Here is a 19,027-nt window from a genome sequence, read left to right as displayed (position 1 = left end):
AAACGCATTCCAGCAAGCAGCCAAAATGTTTTTGAACACAACAAAAATCAAAGGCTGTTTTGCGTTTCATCTCGCTACATTAGCCACTTGTGCATTTACAGCCTTGTGACTTTATTGGCGTTATTTTAAGCAAATTATAGCTGTCAAACCATCAAAAGTTTAAGAAAAGCAGAGCTGCAGGCCTGCTGCAGAAAGGAATCCCCTTCAAGTGGTGATTACCGGGAAGAGAGGAGTATGAATGCAGTAACAGTAAGCAACCTCACCAAGTGTTTAGTTGTTTGAAAGACTTTAAAAGATAGGCAGTTTAAAGATAAAGAGCGTCCATCTTTTTCCAAGCCAGACCGCAGCTAACAGGTTGTGGCAGCAAAAAGGTCCAAAGGCCAGATCTGATGGCTTTAGCTCACGTTCTAATTACTTCTCCCCACAAACCGTGGAACCTCTACAAGGCCCTGGAGTGTTGAGATAAAACAACTCAAAGCCCCTCTGCTTTTAAATCACGCGGTCATACCTCGAAAATCACCTTTAAAGAAGTGCACAGATGATAAATGAGCCACATAAGGCAGGCTGATATTGTGTGCTGTACAAAAAAAAAACTTTTCAGTTCTCAAACGCCAAAATATTCCCCACATTCCTCGACTTAAATTCCACATTTGGGATTAACTTACGTTTTTTTCTCCTTTACACTATGGAGCAGAAGAAGCCGGAGTGAGTTTGACTTGCCACAAAGTCAAAGTTGGATTACTTTTTAAACTACTTAAGGACAGTAAATGGGTAGCTCACTGCTTTTGGAGTCTTGAGCGAAACCACCTCAGACTGTGCAAACAGATCTATACATTAGCTTGCCCGGTACCTTCTTTTGTAAATGGCTGGTAAACACTTATTGTTGTACCTTTCAGAAGATAAGCAACTGTATCAAGATACTATACTGGCCCAAATATGACAAGACCATGGCTTTTCAGAACCTGTTGGAATAATAACCATTCCATTCCAATAAAAAAGGATGCTGCCAGTGATGACTAATTGTCTAATGACAGATTTTTGAGGATAAGCGGCATAGAAAATGGATGGATGGAAACAACTAGCTTAACACCAAGATCAGAGCCAGTCAACTCAAATTATAATCTTAGCATCTTAATTCTACTTTTTTTCAGCGGGTGTTACAGTTGCAACGTCTTCAGAATAGATCACTGGTGTGTGTGACAGGAAGAAAAGCTCTGACTCACTTGGAAAGGCATTTTTGGGCGCCCGGCTTTTTCAGACTAAGCGGTAAATCTGAAACATGTTAGGTTCTGAATGTGACATTCATTCATTCATTTTCTACAGGGTCGCGGGTGTGCTGGAGCCTATCCCAGCTGTCTTCGGGCGAGAGGCGGGGTACACCCTGGACTTGTCGCCAGCCAATCACAGGGCACATATAGACAAACAACCATTCACACTCACATTCATACCTATGGACAATTTGGAGTCGCCAATTAACCGAGCATGTTTTTGGAATGTGGGAGGAAACCAGAGTACCCAGAGATGGCCAAGGGTGGAATTGAAAACGGGTCTTCTAGCTGTGAGGCCTGCGTGCTAACCACTCGTCCACTGTGCAGCCTGAAAGTGACATTTTTCAAGCTATCACCCATCGGGGTATTGAAGTACAGAAAATGTGATCAGTCCCATACAATTAAACTGCATAGAGTGCCTTTGAGCAAAGTGTTGGGGCGTGAGACCCCATTTACATTCAACTGTGCATACACACTCTTTTATTTGGCACAGTTAATAGTGGGGGCGTCACCTGATGGGGGCTTACCCCTGGATTTAACCACAGCAATGGTCTTGCTCTTGGACTTCAGACCGAAAACCCACTGAGTTTTGCCCCCCACCCTTCACTTTCTTAGAGAAAGAACCAGTTAAAAGCACCAGACCTAAAAGGGTTGCGCTCTACCTCAGAAGTTTCACTCTATTTCTCTTTTGTTCCATTTGTATGCTGCTTTCAATGTGAACATGGCAAGCATTTTGATGTGAAATGTAAACATAGCAACCTTAAGTTCTTATTCCCCATGACAGCAGTAAAAACCAAACAAGTCTCAAAGCTGATGCTGTTCCAACATGTTCGTTATGTTTTTTCTTTCTTTGTTCCCTAACAATGCAAGATCTTGGCTTGCTGGTTGACATCAATGTTCACTGATGATGGTCTCCTTCATTTGAATGGCGGACTGGCCAACCCCCCCCCCCCCCACCACCCCTCCGACAGACTGAGAGCAGAGCAGCTGAAGTCATCCAAACCAGAGAAACAAACAGGTCCTTTCCTCCTTTCCTGACATGGCTTATCTTTCTCACTCCTACGCACACCAACATGCATAGACAAACCTAAACCCATTGAAATGAACAACACAAACAGGCACCAGAATCTAGTGCTGGGGTTAAAGACACCACTTATTGTTTCTATTGTGAGTTGTGGTAATATTGTGAAGGTAAAAAAAGCACTATTCAATAGTGGTTTGTCGGTCATGAACGAACGGGTCAAAAGAACTAGTTCTTTTTGGTGAATGGAATGAACAAGGTCACTTAAAATACCCGTTCTCTGTCGTAACGTTGGACCGGGGAGCTGAGACGCTCAGATCCAGAGGGCTGTGATAATACTTCAGATTTCAAGGTACCTCATCATGTGTTTTTGCGCCGTTGAGTCGGAACGAACGTGAACATGAGTGAACGGACTGACTCGTCACAGATCACAGACCAATTGACCGAAATGACCGAAAATAACGGATCATTTTAGTGAATGAACCGGAATCATCCGGTTCACTGAAATGAACGGTTTTGCCCACCACTACTATCCAAGTGGAAGTCCAGTCGTACGTACGGCCAACATGTGTCTTTCCTGTGTTTTTGCTGGTGTCAGGTTTGGGAAAAATGTCAATTTTTTCGTACGTCGATGCACAACGTGCAACCCACGTACGTAGAAAACGTGTCCAATGCATGTTCAGCTACTGTGTCGAGATTGTACTCCTTCACGGTCACCACAACTATGTTCTCCATGAACAACAACAACAAAAAGCAGTGATTCGGGGAACGTCAAAATCGCACAACCGAAAAAAATCATACATCTGGTCATCTTATATTCATGGTTGTCTGGTTGTTTGAGTCAATGCGATAGATAAATCACTCAATTTGAATCAACCTGGTTCTTTCCTGCAGTGCAAACCTTCTGGGAAAACTATCAGAAGAAAATAAAGCAGATGATGCAGAGAACACAATAATGAAATTGATGAGGTGTCACATGAAGTGTGAGAACTTGAACTCAACATGTCCCTTTCCTTTCAATCTATGCAGCTTGTGTGCCAACAGTCAAAGGCCACCCAAGTGAAGTTAGCAACAAGACACAGGTCACCTTGTTGTCTAAGCTCATCCTCGGGGGGCGGGGGGATAGTGGGTAGAGAACATCTGCCAGGCAAAGAGATGGCCTCACTGTTGGATTGAAGGCACCGAATCTTCCCTGGGGAGCACCCGAAAACCACACATGAGTCCCACCCATGCCCTTCCGCGACCCCTTTTTAAGCACGTGCCTCCCTTTATGACCCCTTCAGGTCAAAGGACACTGTGCAAGAGGACTTTTACTCACAGTGCATGCACATTAGGACGCTGCTTATCACTGGTGAAAAGGGGTAAGACGTGAAAGGAGGGCAGTCAGCTGCAAGCCCCCTGCACCGTGTCCGTGTGCATGTCCAGACACACTCACGAGACACTGATAGCGATGCGGGGAGCGTGCAAGACGAGGTGAGATTCATCATTTTAATGGTCACTTTTATGAGCCTGCGAGAACAGAGTGGCTGCCAGACGGCCTCATCGTTGACGGGCCAGCAGACAAGAGACAGATGCATCAGTGTGTCTTTATTGTCACGACGTGAACAACAGTTGGATCCGTACGCCGTCACTCGCCTAACAGCTGAGCAGATTTAAGCAACATGGAGTCATGTGATGCTTGAGGCCGGACAAAGCAGGGGAGATTTTTTGGACTGCAGCTTAAGACTGAATGAACTAGATGCTGTTCCAAAGATGATGATGATGATTTCATTCTAGATAGTGCAAATTGTGTGTTTGCCTTGTGCTCGACAGGTTCATTGAAAACTCTAAATGATCACATTGGGAAGATATTTATCAATTAAGAAGCCATGTAGGATAGGATATGATTTGTACTTAGTATGAGTACCAGAATGAGCCATGTTGACCTGCAAGACAACATGCCTCATTTTAAGGTCCAAGAATGCACCGTGAAGAAAAGGGAGGTATCCCCCCCCCCCGCCCAAAAAAAGGTACAAGTGGGTGGGAGCTGAAAGGCCGAGCTTTGAGGAGAATTAACAAGCTTAACACAGGAGCTGCTCTGTGAAAACAAGCAAGAGAACAACCCCCAGAGTGGCCCAGGGAGAGAAAAGCCATATGCAAGCACGTCCCAGTGGGATTTAGCAAAGAGATCCGCTTCCATTTCCAACGAACCCAGACAGGTCGCCGGGGGAAGGATCAGACTAATTGTCAAAGACTGCCTATAGCTGGTGGTCATTGTTTTCACAACTACTGAGCAGTCTCGCCGGGCAAACATTGTTACACTTGGAATGCCCAGACGTGACGTACATTTACTCCTCACACACGTCTAATAACGTCTAACAACTGCTTCAAAGGCTGTGTTGCATCTTCTCACGATACTGTCTGTCCTTCACTGAGAATCAATAGCCACGTATACATGGACCCAAATATTCCAATTGCATTCGGTTTATTTGCTCAAACGGAAAGAATTTAACCTTTGTATACACCTCATTCCCAAAGAAAAGTGCTAATCATGTTTTTCTTCTTCTGTTGTTTATTGGCAGTTGGCAAGCAGCTTTTGGTGTGCATAACCGTCATCTGTGGAACAGAATCACGTCTATACTCCATTCATAAGTCCAGTTTTTTTTTTTTAAATATATTTATATCTATACAAAACATGTCCGGAGTTTAATTATAAAATATTAGCAAGATTGAATTTTATCTTTTCCTGTTTAAATTTATCCCGGGTGCTCAATTTTAAAAATGGAGGCGAGCAATCGGCACTGGACTGCTGCGAAAAGTTTCTGTTTTTGATCCAAACTAAATTTCAAGACTGGACAAACGAAAAACTTGCAATATGGAGTTATTCCAACAAGTGAAAGAAAAACTAGAGGAAGTCAGAATCACGTGATGTTGATGCTGTTGATGTTCATGCTTTACTACGCATAGCCCATTGACTATTCTGTTTGGTTATAGCGGCACATGTAGACAAGAGATTGGAATATTCCTTTCCGTGTATACAATTGTTTTCGGAAAAGTAATTCGGAAACTGATTTACATGTAACATAGGGGTGGCATATGCCAATCAACAGGATTCTTTCACTTTTGTTACAATCCTAACACCCCAGAACCAAAAAAACGTACAATCCAATCATCTTACTTAGGTTTTCTAACCTAATGAACCATTGGAGCATCCATGGACTGTCACCATTACCCTAGATTGAGAATGAAAAATGGTATGATCCCATCCCAACCAGGAATAAGTATTGGATTATACCAATATTAGCACTCCGATACAAGCAGTCCATTCTAACCTCCACTCCAGCACTATCCAGCTGCACCAGATAAAGTCCAAGTGATCATAACAACAACACAACATAATCAGTCGAAACGGTTCACAAAAAATGTTGATGACCTAGCACAGACATGACAAACTTCAACACGACCAGCCCTATCGTGCATCCGAAGAACGCTACAAAAACAGCATGAGGATCACCCAATGAGGTTCATGTGACGAGTCTTGCCAACTGATTTATATAGATCTGCTGCTCAGAAATGGCGGATTTGAGTTGTACCGGCTGTGCTTCGTGTTTGGTTGCTTATGTCGTTGCTGTTTCCTTCGTTTTTCTCTTATATTAAATTCCCTCCCTGTTTCCCCAATATATGTTTTATAGCATAGGCATTGCAGTGGAAAGCATGAGGATCCTCACAACACACTACACTAGCAATAGCCCCCTGTCTGCTTTTCCCATTAGAAATAGCTTGTGGTTCATTGAACACACCAACCAAAAGCCTTTTAAGCTTTTAGCATGAACCCACATGCCTGATGAGCTACATAATCATTGCGCTAAATCAGAAGAAAGACGTGCGCTATAAACTGTTCTGTGTTCTCATACGATACTTGGAATAACAATAACACAACAGATAACTTGTTTGGCACCAGGAAATAGGCTGGACAAAGTCCCGACTGCTCCTTACCTGAGCTGGTCTGAGAGGCCGGTAAATAACAGATTAGCGTTGCTTTTGGGGAGGGGGGGGCAGGCTGCTGTAGCGTGGTGTAATGCAGACTGTCAGGGCGACACAGTTGGGGGGCAGTACAAAGCCTCGTTGTTCAGACTGGCCCCCTCCTGTGCCAACTTTGTATCAAACAGAAAATATTCTTGCACTCTGCAATACTTAGGAAAAAATAGAAGGCGGACAGATGGAGGCGGATGTTGGGAACATAAATCAGCTCCCAGGAAACGGGGAGAAGGACCCAAAATGAGAAGGCATGAAAGCACAAGAGCACAAACAGTGTGTGAGGATGTGAAGGCATAATTCAACAGCAAACCTAAGAGGGGGTGACATATGGAGATAATTGCTGGTGCACACGCCCATCAGGCTCATCCTCAACACTCTAATTAAGCTCAATTCAACTGTGCCTTTTTCAATGCATTAGGGAATACACACTTCAATGCGCAGGATTCCACAAACCTAATTTATTGTACCGTTGCAAAGATAACTTGGCTGCCTGTTGCTTGGAGTGTCACTTAGGAATCTTTCTCACAGGTTCGCTAGTTTTGCTTGGCGCTCCGCTCAAGAGAGGGCAAGTGCAAGCAACTACGACGTTTACATCATACATAAGAGCATCAACAGGACCTTGCAACATCAGTGTTTGCATAACACTGTATCGGGTTATACAATCAGAACTGGGGGGGCCTGCAAGCTGGCTTTGAGGCCAATCAGAAGTCTGATTGACTAAAAAAAAAAAAAAAGTGTGTATGTGACAGCGACCTGTCAATCTCATCAGGATGTGTAGGAACCTGATTGCGAAGGCACTGGGCGGATTACATTGATATGGCAACACATAGAAGCTGAAATCTAAAAAATATCTAACACACACACACGACTGGAAGCACTGCAGCCAAGAAACATGCAACTTTTGGGAATAAATGAATATAAATGAATATAACTGAATGGAAAAAATACTAGAATTTTTAGGTTAATTGGCAACTCCAAATTGTCCATAGGTATGAATGTGAGTGTGAATGGTTGTTTGTCTATATGTGCCATGTGATTGGCTGGCCACCAGTTCAGGGTGTACCCTGCCTCTCGCCCGAAGACAGGTGGGATAGGCTCCAGCACCCCCCGCTACCCTAAAAAGCGGTAGAAAATGAATGAATGAATGGCAACTCCAAATTGTCCATAGGTATGAATGTGAGTGTGAATGGTTGTTTGTCTGTATGTGCCCTGTGATTGGCTTGCCACCAGTCCAGGGTGTAGTTGGGATAGGCTCCAGCACCCCCCGCAACCCTTGTGAGGATAAGCGGTACAGAAAAATAATGGACGAATGGATACTCCAATTTAAGTTTGAAATGTAGGTCAGTGCTTCTGCTAACGGTTAGGCCAGCAGAGAAGACCTTGCTGGCCCAGACTGCACAGCAATGCCCTATCTAAACCTGCTTTATGTATAGATGATATTGATATGGTACTACAGTCAGAATATAATAGTAGCTGGTTGTCTATTAGCAGAGTTACAAGTAATGTTGCATTACCTCAGTATTGTTGGAGGCCAACAATGAGTGACTTTGATTTGTGCACATTTATATCGCCTGTGTGCCCGGACTTGACTTGCGTTGACACTGAAGCTTTGAACTTTGCTTGATGCTTTGCCTTTTCACTCAGGAATTTCCAGCAGATTGTTTCAAAGCGTTTTTTAAAGGCAGGTTAGACTTTTCATAGGCAGGAATATTTGGACTGTTATTTACAATGAACTCATCAGCAGTATTAATGCGGCCTGAGCAATTTGCTCCCCATCTCCAGCTCTATGCCTTTGTATCTGATAACTGATGTCATCAAGAAGTAAACTGTGAAGAGGCATCGCCCCTGAGTGTTCAAGACAGCTTTTAATGTCAGCTCCTTGCTGTCTGCCTCACTGTCTGCCTGCAGTGAATTAGACAAAACAAGTCAGAGGCGCTATTTGTTTAGATGGAGCTCACCTGGCCCACACAGGCGACAGACACAGCGTTTGGGTGAGTGGGCCCTGTAGGGGAGGCGGTGAGTAGAAATGAAGGTGGAGCTGATGATTGTGTGAGTGAGTAGGGGGGGAAGGGATTCGTGTATAAGGAGCATGGGGGTCAGCGTGTTGACCCCTATCCAGCGGCACTCAAAAATCAGTGCGGATTAAGGGGCCACTCACACATCTACGTTTTGTAACTTTGTTGGCTGTTGGTTTATACTACAACTTGAAAACAAGGGTTCAAAAGTGCTTATTTTTGAGAATGACATTGTCAATCTCCACCAAGCACATGAGCAAAAAGTCGCCACCCAAACCCCAAGACAAATCAGCCCCCCAGCCTGACAGTGGAACTTCCGATAATGCTCCAAGATCCACCAAGAGCCGTATCATATGCACCTCTCCATGCGTATAATAGACATAGACATTCTTTATTGTCATTGCACAATAACACAGCAGTGAAATTGCCAATGAAATGTCGTTGCCTGGCTCCTGTGTAATAATAAATAATAAATAATAATGTGGAGAATAAATAGATTACATCAAATATGAACAACAATGTACAGCGTAAACAGTAATTTGTACAAATAATTTAAATAATTTAGAATAAATAACAATAATGTAAAGTTTTGGTTGTGCATGTGGGCAGGTAGAGGGGCTTATTTGGCATTGAGCAGTCTGATGGCCAGGGGGAAGTAGCTGTCTCTAAACCTGGTTGTTCTACAGCGGATGCTGCAGTGCCTTCTCCCCAATGCCAGGCGAGAAAACAGTCCATGCTAGGGGTGTCAATAATGTAATAATAGGCAGATAGGTAGTCGAATTTGTTACATGACAAGAGGTATATTTGTTAACTACTGCAGCAAAGGATCCCTGTAGGAAAAACCCTGTTAGTTTTAGGCTTTAAATACACCAGCTGTATTAAATTCCATTGCTTTAATAGGTTCTGGATACAAAGGATACAAAGACCAAGATGGATAACTGCCTTCAACCATGCTCACAGTTACGATGTCCCGACCTCAGTTAACCCCTCGGCCCCTCAAAAACCTCAACTTCCCATTGACTGGGGGTTAAATGGTTTTTGTGAGTAGAGAAAAGCCTTCACCGGAGCCATTTGGCAGAGTCAGAGGTTCAGCAACAAACTGTCAAAATGTTGAATTTTGACCAAGACCAAGCACTGAGCAGACCACAGATGACCACAGCCAAAATGTTGAAAATATTCCGAAAATCCTTTGGGAATTACGGCTTGATTGCCCTCATTTAGTGATGCACCTGATACCAGATCGTTCGCCACCACTAATCTAAAATTCTGAGCCTGACAGATGTTGGACAGTGCCATGTCCGCCTGTCAGTCAGACTGCACCACTGGGTTCTGCAGGGAGACTCCAGCTGGTTAAGAATGTGAGAACTAAAGGATGTCTTTGTGGCTGTGGTATGCTGAGACTGTCCCCTCCTTTTCTCCATTCATTCCAAAGGATGTCAGGTCAGCAATTCTTAGGAAGTGAATACCTAGCAGCATGGTGGAAAAGTGTGAAGCACGGAAGCTTCACTAATTCTAGCCTTGACTTTGAGATTTTGGGATAGCAGATTCAATTTTTATTGGCCATTTCTGTGATTCTGTCTACGGTTTCGTTAATGCGGAAATCATAGGGCCCTTTGTTTTTAGTATGTTAATTACTCCCAAGTCTTGACCTAAACACCATTGCTGTAACACAAAGTCACTGCCACCTCAACTGGGTCAGTAGTTAAAGACAGAATCAGGGATTTGAAGCAAAAAAAAAAAAGAACATATAACAGCAGATCTTGCCTCATTACTGTGTAAGCATCAAAGATACTTGCTAACATGTTGAGATTTCAAATCAGTAAATCCCTACTATGACAGTGTTTGAATAATCTGGCCCGAGCCCTTGGTATTGGTAAACCAACTCTAATCTGTAATCAGTGTTCTTTTCTTGCCCAATTAACTTCCATTTGATTCATCCGATCGTATGTATGTATACAACCACAATCACACACCACCGCAATTACAGCAAGCTTGTAAACAGCTTTCATTACAGGCTGACATTTTAGCACATGCAACCATACGGAGGAGTCAAATGGATGCGCTCGCTCCTTTGCACCTTCTCCCCAGCAGTGTGCTTTGCAACCATTAGAGCCGCCATTAGAGACCAATTAACACCGACACAAAGCTCCCTTCCTGCTTCATGGCACAGTAAACAACAGGCTTGCCTTGGGCTCGGCAGCTTATAATGCAGCAACAAACGCTCATTAGTTTATGTTTATCTCCTCCATTTAATTTAAGATAGCAGTGGTTCTTAAGAGACATAAAAGCTCACAGATTCTGTCATGCACATAAATCTTAGGTAATTGTCAGTTTTCACACAGTAATATAACTACTTGATGTTTACTTTGACAGTAAAAAAAAATCATATGGACTGTATTGCTCTGTGGTATCATATACTTTAACCACAAATAGTAGTTATTCACATCCCTTGGAGGGTCTGCCAACTTATAAATGAACGCACAGTGGAACCACCAAAGTCAAACAAAACCATCATTTTGACTGCTTTTTCTTTGGCTTTTTTCATGATGCTATCACAGAAGAATACAAGTGGTGAAAAAGGTGATGACAACATCGGAAAGTGTCACTTTGTATTGATGAAGAACAGGATCTAGAGCCAAACGACCCCCCCCCCCCCCCTCCAAGTGAGCCAGAGCTTTTCTTCCCATCACTCAAGCACACCAGTGACCTGGGGAGAGGCAGCTTTGACAGACGCTTCTAAAAGGGGATTCCAAGTGATGCTAATTTTAAGATAGTAATAATTAAGTCGAGTCACCAAGCAGCTAAAAATATGATATTGATGTTACAGATGTTTAAAGAAATACATTTTTAGCCTTTGATTTTGTCTTGAAAAATGTTCTTCACAGACAAGAGGTCGTCCTATATCCAGGTCAATCGGATAATTAATGTTATCAAGTAAATATCATGCAGCTATGGGGTATAATGACAAAATGACCAATCAAAACAACTGTAATTCTGCCATATTGTCAACCAACAGTGAATCTAGCTCAGGGATTTGGGTAAGGTGAACCTGCTGTAAGATGAATAAAGCTATTTTCCACTTTTAAACTGCTCTCAGATTTGGTTTGTGAATACTGCAAAACTCAGCTTGAAATCAGTAAAACAAAGTGTTCCATGCAGAGCAAAACTACTCTGGCAGGATAACAAGTGCGCGCGCATGTCACGTTGTTGTTGTTGTTTCATTCGACAGCCTTAAAAAGCATGTTTCCGGATTATGTTATTTAAAAAAACAAGAAAAATCATGATTTATCTGACCTGAGAGGTCCGAGGAGCTCTTGGCGAGATCGCAGACGACGGCCAGATACGTTATTCCCAACAGGAGCGCATAAGTGACGGCTGAGAGAGTCCCAAAAAGGTGGAACATCCTTGATGCCTCAAAGGTTCATCTGAGATCCTGCTTGGCACCACAAAGTCCACATTGGAAGTAGGAGGCAGAAGAAGAAGCATGGATGACAAGAGTGGCGCACATGAGACGTCCAATTGTCCCGGCACGCTGCACGGTTGTGAGACTGGGATGGAGGCTCCTCTTCTTCCTCCTCAGGGCTGCTGCACGCTTTTTTTCCTTCCTCCAACTCTAGTCTAGTATGGCGGAGGAGGAAGCAGCCCACCTGAAGGACTTCAACCACTTTTGCATGCATCTTGACACCTGCAGACCTGACTGGACAGAAGTGATTAGATATTACTATAACATATCAGAAACTACATTTCTTATACTATTTTGACTCAAACACATACCACACTCCAGTGAAGCATCCATAATTTATATTTTAAACCTAGTCAATTAGTAGTGTTTAATTTTCACTTTTTTTAAAATATTTTCACAACCAATTGGAAAATCTAGTCGAGAATCACACCGCGGTTTACAAGAAAAGAAACTATTGCGCCATCTTTTGGTCATTAAGCCATATTGCAACTCAAAAGTCATGTACTGTCACTTATCGGCTTCCTTACCTGACATGTGACAACAGAAGGTCAAAGATGGCAGCCTGCACGAAATGGCTCGCTAAATGTGTATTTTCGTCAAGATTGTTACGAAATGTGCAGCTCCAACATGAACGTAAGTTACTACTTATAGCGAGTTAATGTGTATATTAAAACGCCAATTCAACGTGTCCTCGCGAGCTAAATATAAGATAATGTTGCTAACGCTGCTAGCTTAGTAGCTTCAGCGTCATGGTCACCATCATTCAAATAACCGTGAATTATCACTTGTTTCCAGGGTTCTTGTCCACGTCAGTTTGTCGTCTGGCGGCTGGAAATGCCACCCAGCAGCCACCGAAATTCACCCCTCCGCCAAAGCCTGTCATCATTGACAAAACGCAGACTGTGGCTGCTCTGCGAAAGTATGCTAACGCTACAAACATAAGCTAACACTAACAGACATGCTCTTCCACCACCTTGAATTGTATATGTGTGTGTTTTGGGACTTAATGGTAGGTTCCTGAGCCCAGAGTTCATTCCACCTCGTCAAAGGACAGACCGACTTAAGTTTTACATGGAGAGAAAAGACATGGTCCGCAGGAGGAGCGTGGTTAACATTCCTGAATTCTACGTGGGTAAGTCACTTAAAGATCAACAGGTTGTCTGCATTCTACACATGTACACCACTCCTGTTTTCCTTTTCAATGATTTTACCAGGAAGCATACTTGCCGTGACCATGTCAGATCCTAATGCCAGTGGCAAAACAAACCGCTTTGTTGGCATATGCATCCAAAGGGGTGGAAAGGGTCTTGGAGCTACATTTGTCCTGAGGAACATCATTAATAATCAAGGTGAGTAAGGTGTGTATTAGAGGATCACTGTCAGTCAAAATATATCTAATATTAGCCAATATATAGCTTTTTTTTGCTGCGTCCCAACACTCTCCCAGGGTCTGCACGACCCCTGCACCTCCCAGCTCTCACTCTAGTAAAACAATATAACACTGCACTTTAGTGCCACTCTGCCAACGAGAACATTTAAGTTTTAGAGAACGTATTACAGTGCTTTGTAGTCACCGTTTTTCACTTTTTAAAGTTTTCTTCAGTATGTGTTTTCAGCAGCTGTTTGCAAATACTCAGTGGCTGCGGATGGAACGTTTCACTAGCTAGTAAATATGACATTCAGTCATTGATATTGGTAAGATCACTGACCCTTGGCCTACATCAGGGGTGGGCAAACTTTTTGACTCGCATTGATTTAACAAAATTGACGAGGGGCCTGACTATATATTTTACACATATAATTCTAACAGTCCACCTGGAATTATTGCATCTGTAAAAGTGTCATGCAACCTGCTATATATGTGCTTTTGTCCCTTTTTTCAGGAGCACTTTGTAAACAGTACACCACATCAAATAACCAAATTGATTAAACTAAATAAATAAATAAATAAAGCTACTTAAAATCTATCTAAAGCTACTTTGGAAAGAACGGGCGGGCTGTATTTAAACACTTGGCGGGCCGGATGTGGCCCTTGGGCTGTAGTTTGCCCACCCCTGGCCTACATACACAAGTGAAGCCAATCATGAGAAAGGGTATTTAAGGTGGCCAATTGCAGGTTGCATCTTCATTGAAGAATAGCTATTACATGGTAGCCTCAAAACAACTGTAGCAAAGATCGTTCAACATCATGGTCTATGGGAAGGATAAAAAAAAACTAGCTTAGGTTCCACTCTGAGGAACATAGTGATGGAATGGAAAACCACAGGCAGGGTTCTAGGTAAGGCCCGGAGTGGCAATGATATATTTAACTGAAATGGCTGATTTTTTTTTTTTTAGCTCTATTGGCGTCGGCCCCAAAAATCCCATATTGGTCGGGTTTCAGCGTGTATGCTCATAGCTTGTTCGTGTTGTCTAGGTGTGGAGATATGCTATGAGATGTATAACCCGCGCATTCAAGAGATCCAGGTGTTGAAGCTGGAGAAGCGGTTGGATGACAACCTGATGTACCTGAGAGACGCCTTGCCTCAGTACAGCACTGTGGACCCCGACATGAAGCCGACTGCCTACTCCCCGGCTGGAGAAGTACCTGTCAACATGGTGAGATATGGGGGGGCAGAAACAGACCAACTTTTGTCACTAATGCAATGTCACAGGCTCAAGTTCCAGTTCTATGGTTGTCGTCACTCCTTGCCATCACTGACACCCTTCCATGGGAGCAAAACGTACTTGTGAAGTTAATAATTTAGATGTTCACTGACCTGAAAAGGGCGCCAGTCTTTGTCATGTCCAGAAAATCCATCCCCTGACATCTTTCAAATCTTCTTCCCTCCCCCAGCTCAAAGTCAAGATGCGTCCACGGCCGTGGTCCAAACGCTGGGAGCGGCCCAAGTACAAAGTCCAGGGCATACGCTTTGATCTGTGCGTGTCCCCGGCGAGGATGGAGCACGCTCAGAAGTGGGCGATGCCTTGGGTGGAGTACGACATGTTGAAGGAGTACGACACCTCCAAGCTGGAGGAGCAGATTTACAGTGAGATCCAGGAGGAGATGAGCAAGTTGAAAGCAGCCTGAGGTGGAGACAAAGGACTTGATGGACTGATGTGGACTGGACTGGACTTTTTCAGGTCTATTAATGGTTTCACTGTGTTGGCATCTTTGTCATATAAATGCAACTTTTCATTCTACCAGCATTTCTGTTAATACTTCACATGTAGTAATGTAATCTCACACTAGGTGGCGTTGTTTCTCTTCATATGACGCACTCGTCAGCAGTTGCATAACCAAGCCTCTGTGCTAGCAGGGAAATTCTTGCCAGATTTTTGCAGTTGAACAAACAAAGTAAGCTTAGTGCCTTCCATAGGTGTGAAACCATAAAAGAAACCTTTCAGTACAAGATGCAGATTTACCTCCATACAAGTGTGGTATTCAGAGCAAAATGCACCAAGGACACCCAGTAGTGTTTTACTGTTGTGGATGGAAAGTTGTGGTGTTGAGAAGGTATGTTAACGCGTCACTCGGCAAGTATAAAAAAAAACACTTAGACCTCTTATGTTATGTCTGCTCCGAGCGTATGTGTGCATAAACACACTGAGCAAATCCCTGCACTCTAATTTCTCTGTATTACAGGATGAGATGGGGAGAAAATGGCCTTTAATACGGGAGTAGCAGATGTTTAGCAGATCATTACGGACCACACAGATAGGCTGCATGAAGAGGGTGATGGTGTTGTGACAGTTAACGCACTTTTAGCATTACGGTACACTATACCTTTCGAGGAATGTTTTCCCCCTATATATGCACCTGTCAAACCGCCAAAAACTGAACTGTTTGTGTACAGTAAATCACCCTGCATGTTGTCATTCCACCACCACCTCCCCTCTCTATTTTGCTTTTTTTTACTCCTTCCCCTATTGATGTTCACGTGAAGAGGTGGGAACAGTGATGTTTATCCAAGTACAGTATCTTCATAAGCATACCGCAACTGGCAAACCAGTTTAAAGCCCACTGTTACCGCTTTGAGATGAGTTCCTCCGCGTGGAAGAGAGCTATATCTCAACTGTGTGCGCCTCTCATGCCCTCAGGTTGACTCTTCCCTGCACCTGGAGTGAAGTTAAAGCCCCCAGGCTGGGAAAGCAGATCAAACACACATACACACACACTACAGCTATCACATCAGCCTCTGCAGACAGACACCTCGAACAATTTCAACTGTAAACGTCTGGCTCGGCCTGTCCTGTCATGAAACCAGATACGCTCCATTCACGTTTGCCCGTGGGATCAGTGGGCGGGGCATGTAGGTTTGTTTGACATAACTTCTTGAAGAACAAGTGCAAGCAAAATGTGGGCCGGCCTGATGGTACCCTCATCCTCTTTGATGAATGAGAGTCTGTCCATTCACACAATACATAATGAATTGTCTGTCCATTTTACCATCCACACTGCCTGGCCATTGACATAATTTAAACATTGTCTGTTTGTATACAGTTGCAATGTAAGCATCGGGCTGTCCATTCCCATATACACATGCATTAAAAAAAGGCCACTTTACTACACGGTATCTATTTGCATACAGTACAGAAACACTGTACTGTAGCCATTTTTGGCCCACATTCTAAAAATAGAATGTCAAAAAAAAGTAATTAAAAAAAGTCATAATACAGCAAGGAAAAAAGTTGTAATTTACAAGCATACTGAAATTATGAGGAAAAACTAAATTTTATGAGAATAAAGGTGAAGGTGTCCAATCATTTACATACCGTATGTAAACGCATCTACCTGACCCTCCACACAGGGTCAGTTCATTCGCATTCACACATAATGTAAACCATCAGCTGCCCATCCACATGCATGTATATTGGGACAGTGCAAGCTACAGCTTCACTAAACAGTACAAACAAACACCATCGGCCATTGTGTCTGTCTTACACAGAAGTATATGCACATACGACAAGTGTAACAGGATACTAGGCCACCCGTAGGTTTCAGGTAAATTACGTCCTGTCAGTGTGTGTACAAGCGTCAATGCGTGAGTGGATGCTTACGCCGGGCCACCCGTAGTCAGGGGCTAAATTACACACTTGAGTTTCACCATATGCTTGCAGCCAAATGACACGACCGTCTGCTCCTCTCCGACCCGCTCCTGCTGCCATCAGTCTTTTTTTTTTTTTTTTACGCACACAAGAAGACAGTGCTGGGGCAGTTGATGCCTGCAGCAGAAGAATCATTTTATTAATGCCATCCTGTGTGGCGAGGGTCTGCCAGCTCTCCTTGGGTTCATTTCCACTAAATGTGTCAAGAATACCAGTCAAAAGAAAAGTCACGGTATGTTTCTGTTCAGAGGAGATGAAATCGTACATCCACGCCTTGGAATAATGAACTCAGGTGACTTTGATGGACAGATGAAACAGGAAACCCTGATCATCTCAAATTCCACACACTGGTGTTTTGGCACGTCTCCATGAAGCACATGCGTGATCTCACTCAAATTACTCTCACTTGACAAAGCATCACAAGTGAGGGAAGATGTTTTGAGGTCATCTTTAGATGTCGCATGTACGTTGCTGGGAACGCTGCTATTCCACAGCATTGCACACCACACCTTCCATAATAGACAGTGGTCAATTGACACCTCTCAAACAGCTTTATTACCTTTGCCAATGAAGATCTATTGTATTAAAAATAATGGGGCCCGAAGTCTATCATAATATATTTCTATACATTTAGAAAGTGAAAGAATTGACCACACTACATTGTCTGTAGGTCCATTCACACACACACATCATATACCATCTGTCAGTTCACATCCAAACATAACGTAAACATGCATGTGCCCATAAACATATGCACAAAAAAAAACATCTGTCACTTTGTATATAAACACACAATGCACAATTGAGTAGGTCCATTCACATACATCATATACCATCTGTCGGTTCACATCCAAACATACTGTAAACATGCATGTGCCCATAAACATATGCAAAAAAAAAAACATCTGTCACTTTTGTATATAAACACACAATGCACAATTGAGTAGGTCCATTCACATACATCATATACCATCTGTCGGTTCACATCCAAACATACTGTAAACATGCATGTGCCCATAAACATATGCACAAAAAAACATCTGTCACTTTGTATATAAACACACAATGCAAAAATCAGTAGGTCCATTCACATACACACATCATATACCATCTGTCAGTACACATCCAAACATAACGTAACCATGCATGTGCCCATAAACATGCACAAAAGAAACATCTGTCACTTTGTATATAAACACACAATGCAAAAATTGGTAGGTCCATTCGCATATACGTACAAATCTGTCAGTTCACATATACACATTATGTATATGTGTCTGGACAAAAAGCAAACTGTCCATTCACACACACATCATGTAAACATGTCTGCATCAAAGCAAAAATCGGTATGTCCATTTGCACACACACACTCTAAAATCCGTCTGTCAGTTCACGTCTACACATAATGTAAGAATGTGTCTGACCATTAATGTGTGTACAGAAAACAAACATCTGTCAATTTTCACACATGCACACACAATGAAAACATCTGTCAATCCATTCACATACACATGCTGTACCATAGGCAATGAAAATGATGTAAACACCAACCAGACATCAACACTGTCAATTTTCTGTCTGTCTGTCATCTGTCGGTCCAGTCACATATAATATAGAAATCTGTCAGTGCGTTTGTTCACCATAGTGTACACTGTTCATCTACAAATACACAAAAATGTAAACACTAACAAAATTTATTTGTTCATCCATCCATTTTCTATACCGCTTATTCCGGGTATGCTGGAGCCTATCCTAGCTGTCCTTGGGCAAGAGGCGGGGTACACCCTGGACTGGACTCGAGCCATTCACAGGGCACATATAGACAAACAACCATTCACACTCACATTCATACCTATGGACAATTTGGAGTCGCCAATTAACCTAGCATGTTTTTGGAATGTGGGAGGAAACCGGAGTACCCGGAGAAAACCCACGCACAGACATAGATGCCCAAGCGGGGAATCAAACCATTATGTAAACATTGTGTATACTACTTAGAGTATTATAACATACTTTGACTACAACTGGGATACAATAATAATAGTTATCATCCTTTGCTTTGTTTTAGACACCATACTGCATTTTGCACTGGGTCACGTGTTGTTCACCAATAAAATAATACGACTTGCACTTATTATAGCCCACATGCTATGAA

The 19,027-nt window shown here is 42.9% G+C and overlaps 2 protein-coding genes across 2 annotated transcripts in view; one reads left to right on the top strand and one right to left on the bottom strand.

The window, feature by feature from the left end:
• The window catches only part of eva1aa (eva-1 homolog A, regulator of programmed cell death a), a 60,290-nt gene extending 48,216 nt beyond the window's left edge, over window positions 1-12,074 (bottom strand). Inside the window, exon 1 of the mRNA XM_058057210.2 lies at window positions 11,616-12,074. Coding sequence (XP_057913193.2) covers window positions 11,616-11,724 — 109 coding nt within the window. The 5' untranslated portion in view covers window positions 11,725-12,074. The remainder of the gene's footprint in view (window positions 1-11,615) is intronic.
• Window positions 12,075-12,295: 221 nt separating this feature from the next.
• Window positions 12,296-15,647, top strand: mrpl19 (mitochondrial ribosomal protein L19). Its single transcript, XM_058057214.2, has 6 exons — window positions 12,296-12,417; window positions 12,580-12,703; window positions 12,798-12,916; window positions 12,999-13,133; window positions 14,201-14,382; window positions 14,621-15,647. The coding sequence occupies exons 1-6, from the start codon at window positions 12,339-12,341 to the stop codon at window positions 14,852-14,854; spliced, it is 873 nt and encodes a 290-aa protein (XP_057913197.2). The 5' UTR covers window positions 12,296-12,338; the 3' UTR covers window positions 14,855-15,647.
• Window positions 15,648-19,027: the final 3,380 nt, after the last annotated feature.

The sequence above is a fragment of the Doryrhamphus excisus genome, linkage group LG19 (assembly GCF_037039965.1).
Source record: "Doryrhamphus excisus strain RoL-2023G ecotype Guam linkage group LG19, RoL_Dexc_Guam_v1.1, whole genome shotgun sequence".
NCBI lineage: Eukaryota > Metazoa > Chordata > Actinopteri > Syngnathiformes > Syngnathidae > Doryrhamphus > Doryrhamphus excisus.
Note: the sequence above shows the minus strand (reverse complement) of the source record. Positions and strands in the feature narration are given on the sequence as shown.

Bases quoted from the DNA above. Each gene is read 5' to 3' on its own strand.
- mrpl19 (XM_058057214.2), top strand. From the start codon at position 12,339: ATGGCAGCCTGCACGAAATGGCTCGCTAAATGTGTATTTTCGTCAAGA. The intron at 13,134-14,200 runs GTGAGTAAGGTG...CGTGTTGTCTAG, and splicing joins GAACATCATTAATAATCAAG to GTGTGGAGATATGCTATGAG. The intron at 14,383-14,620 runs GTGAGATATGGG...TCCCTCCCCCAG, and splicing joins GAGAAGTACCTGTCAACATG to CTCAAAGTCAAGATGCGTCC.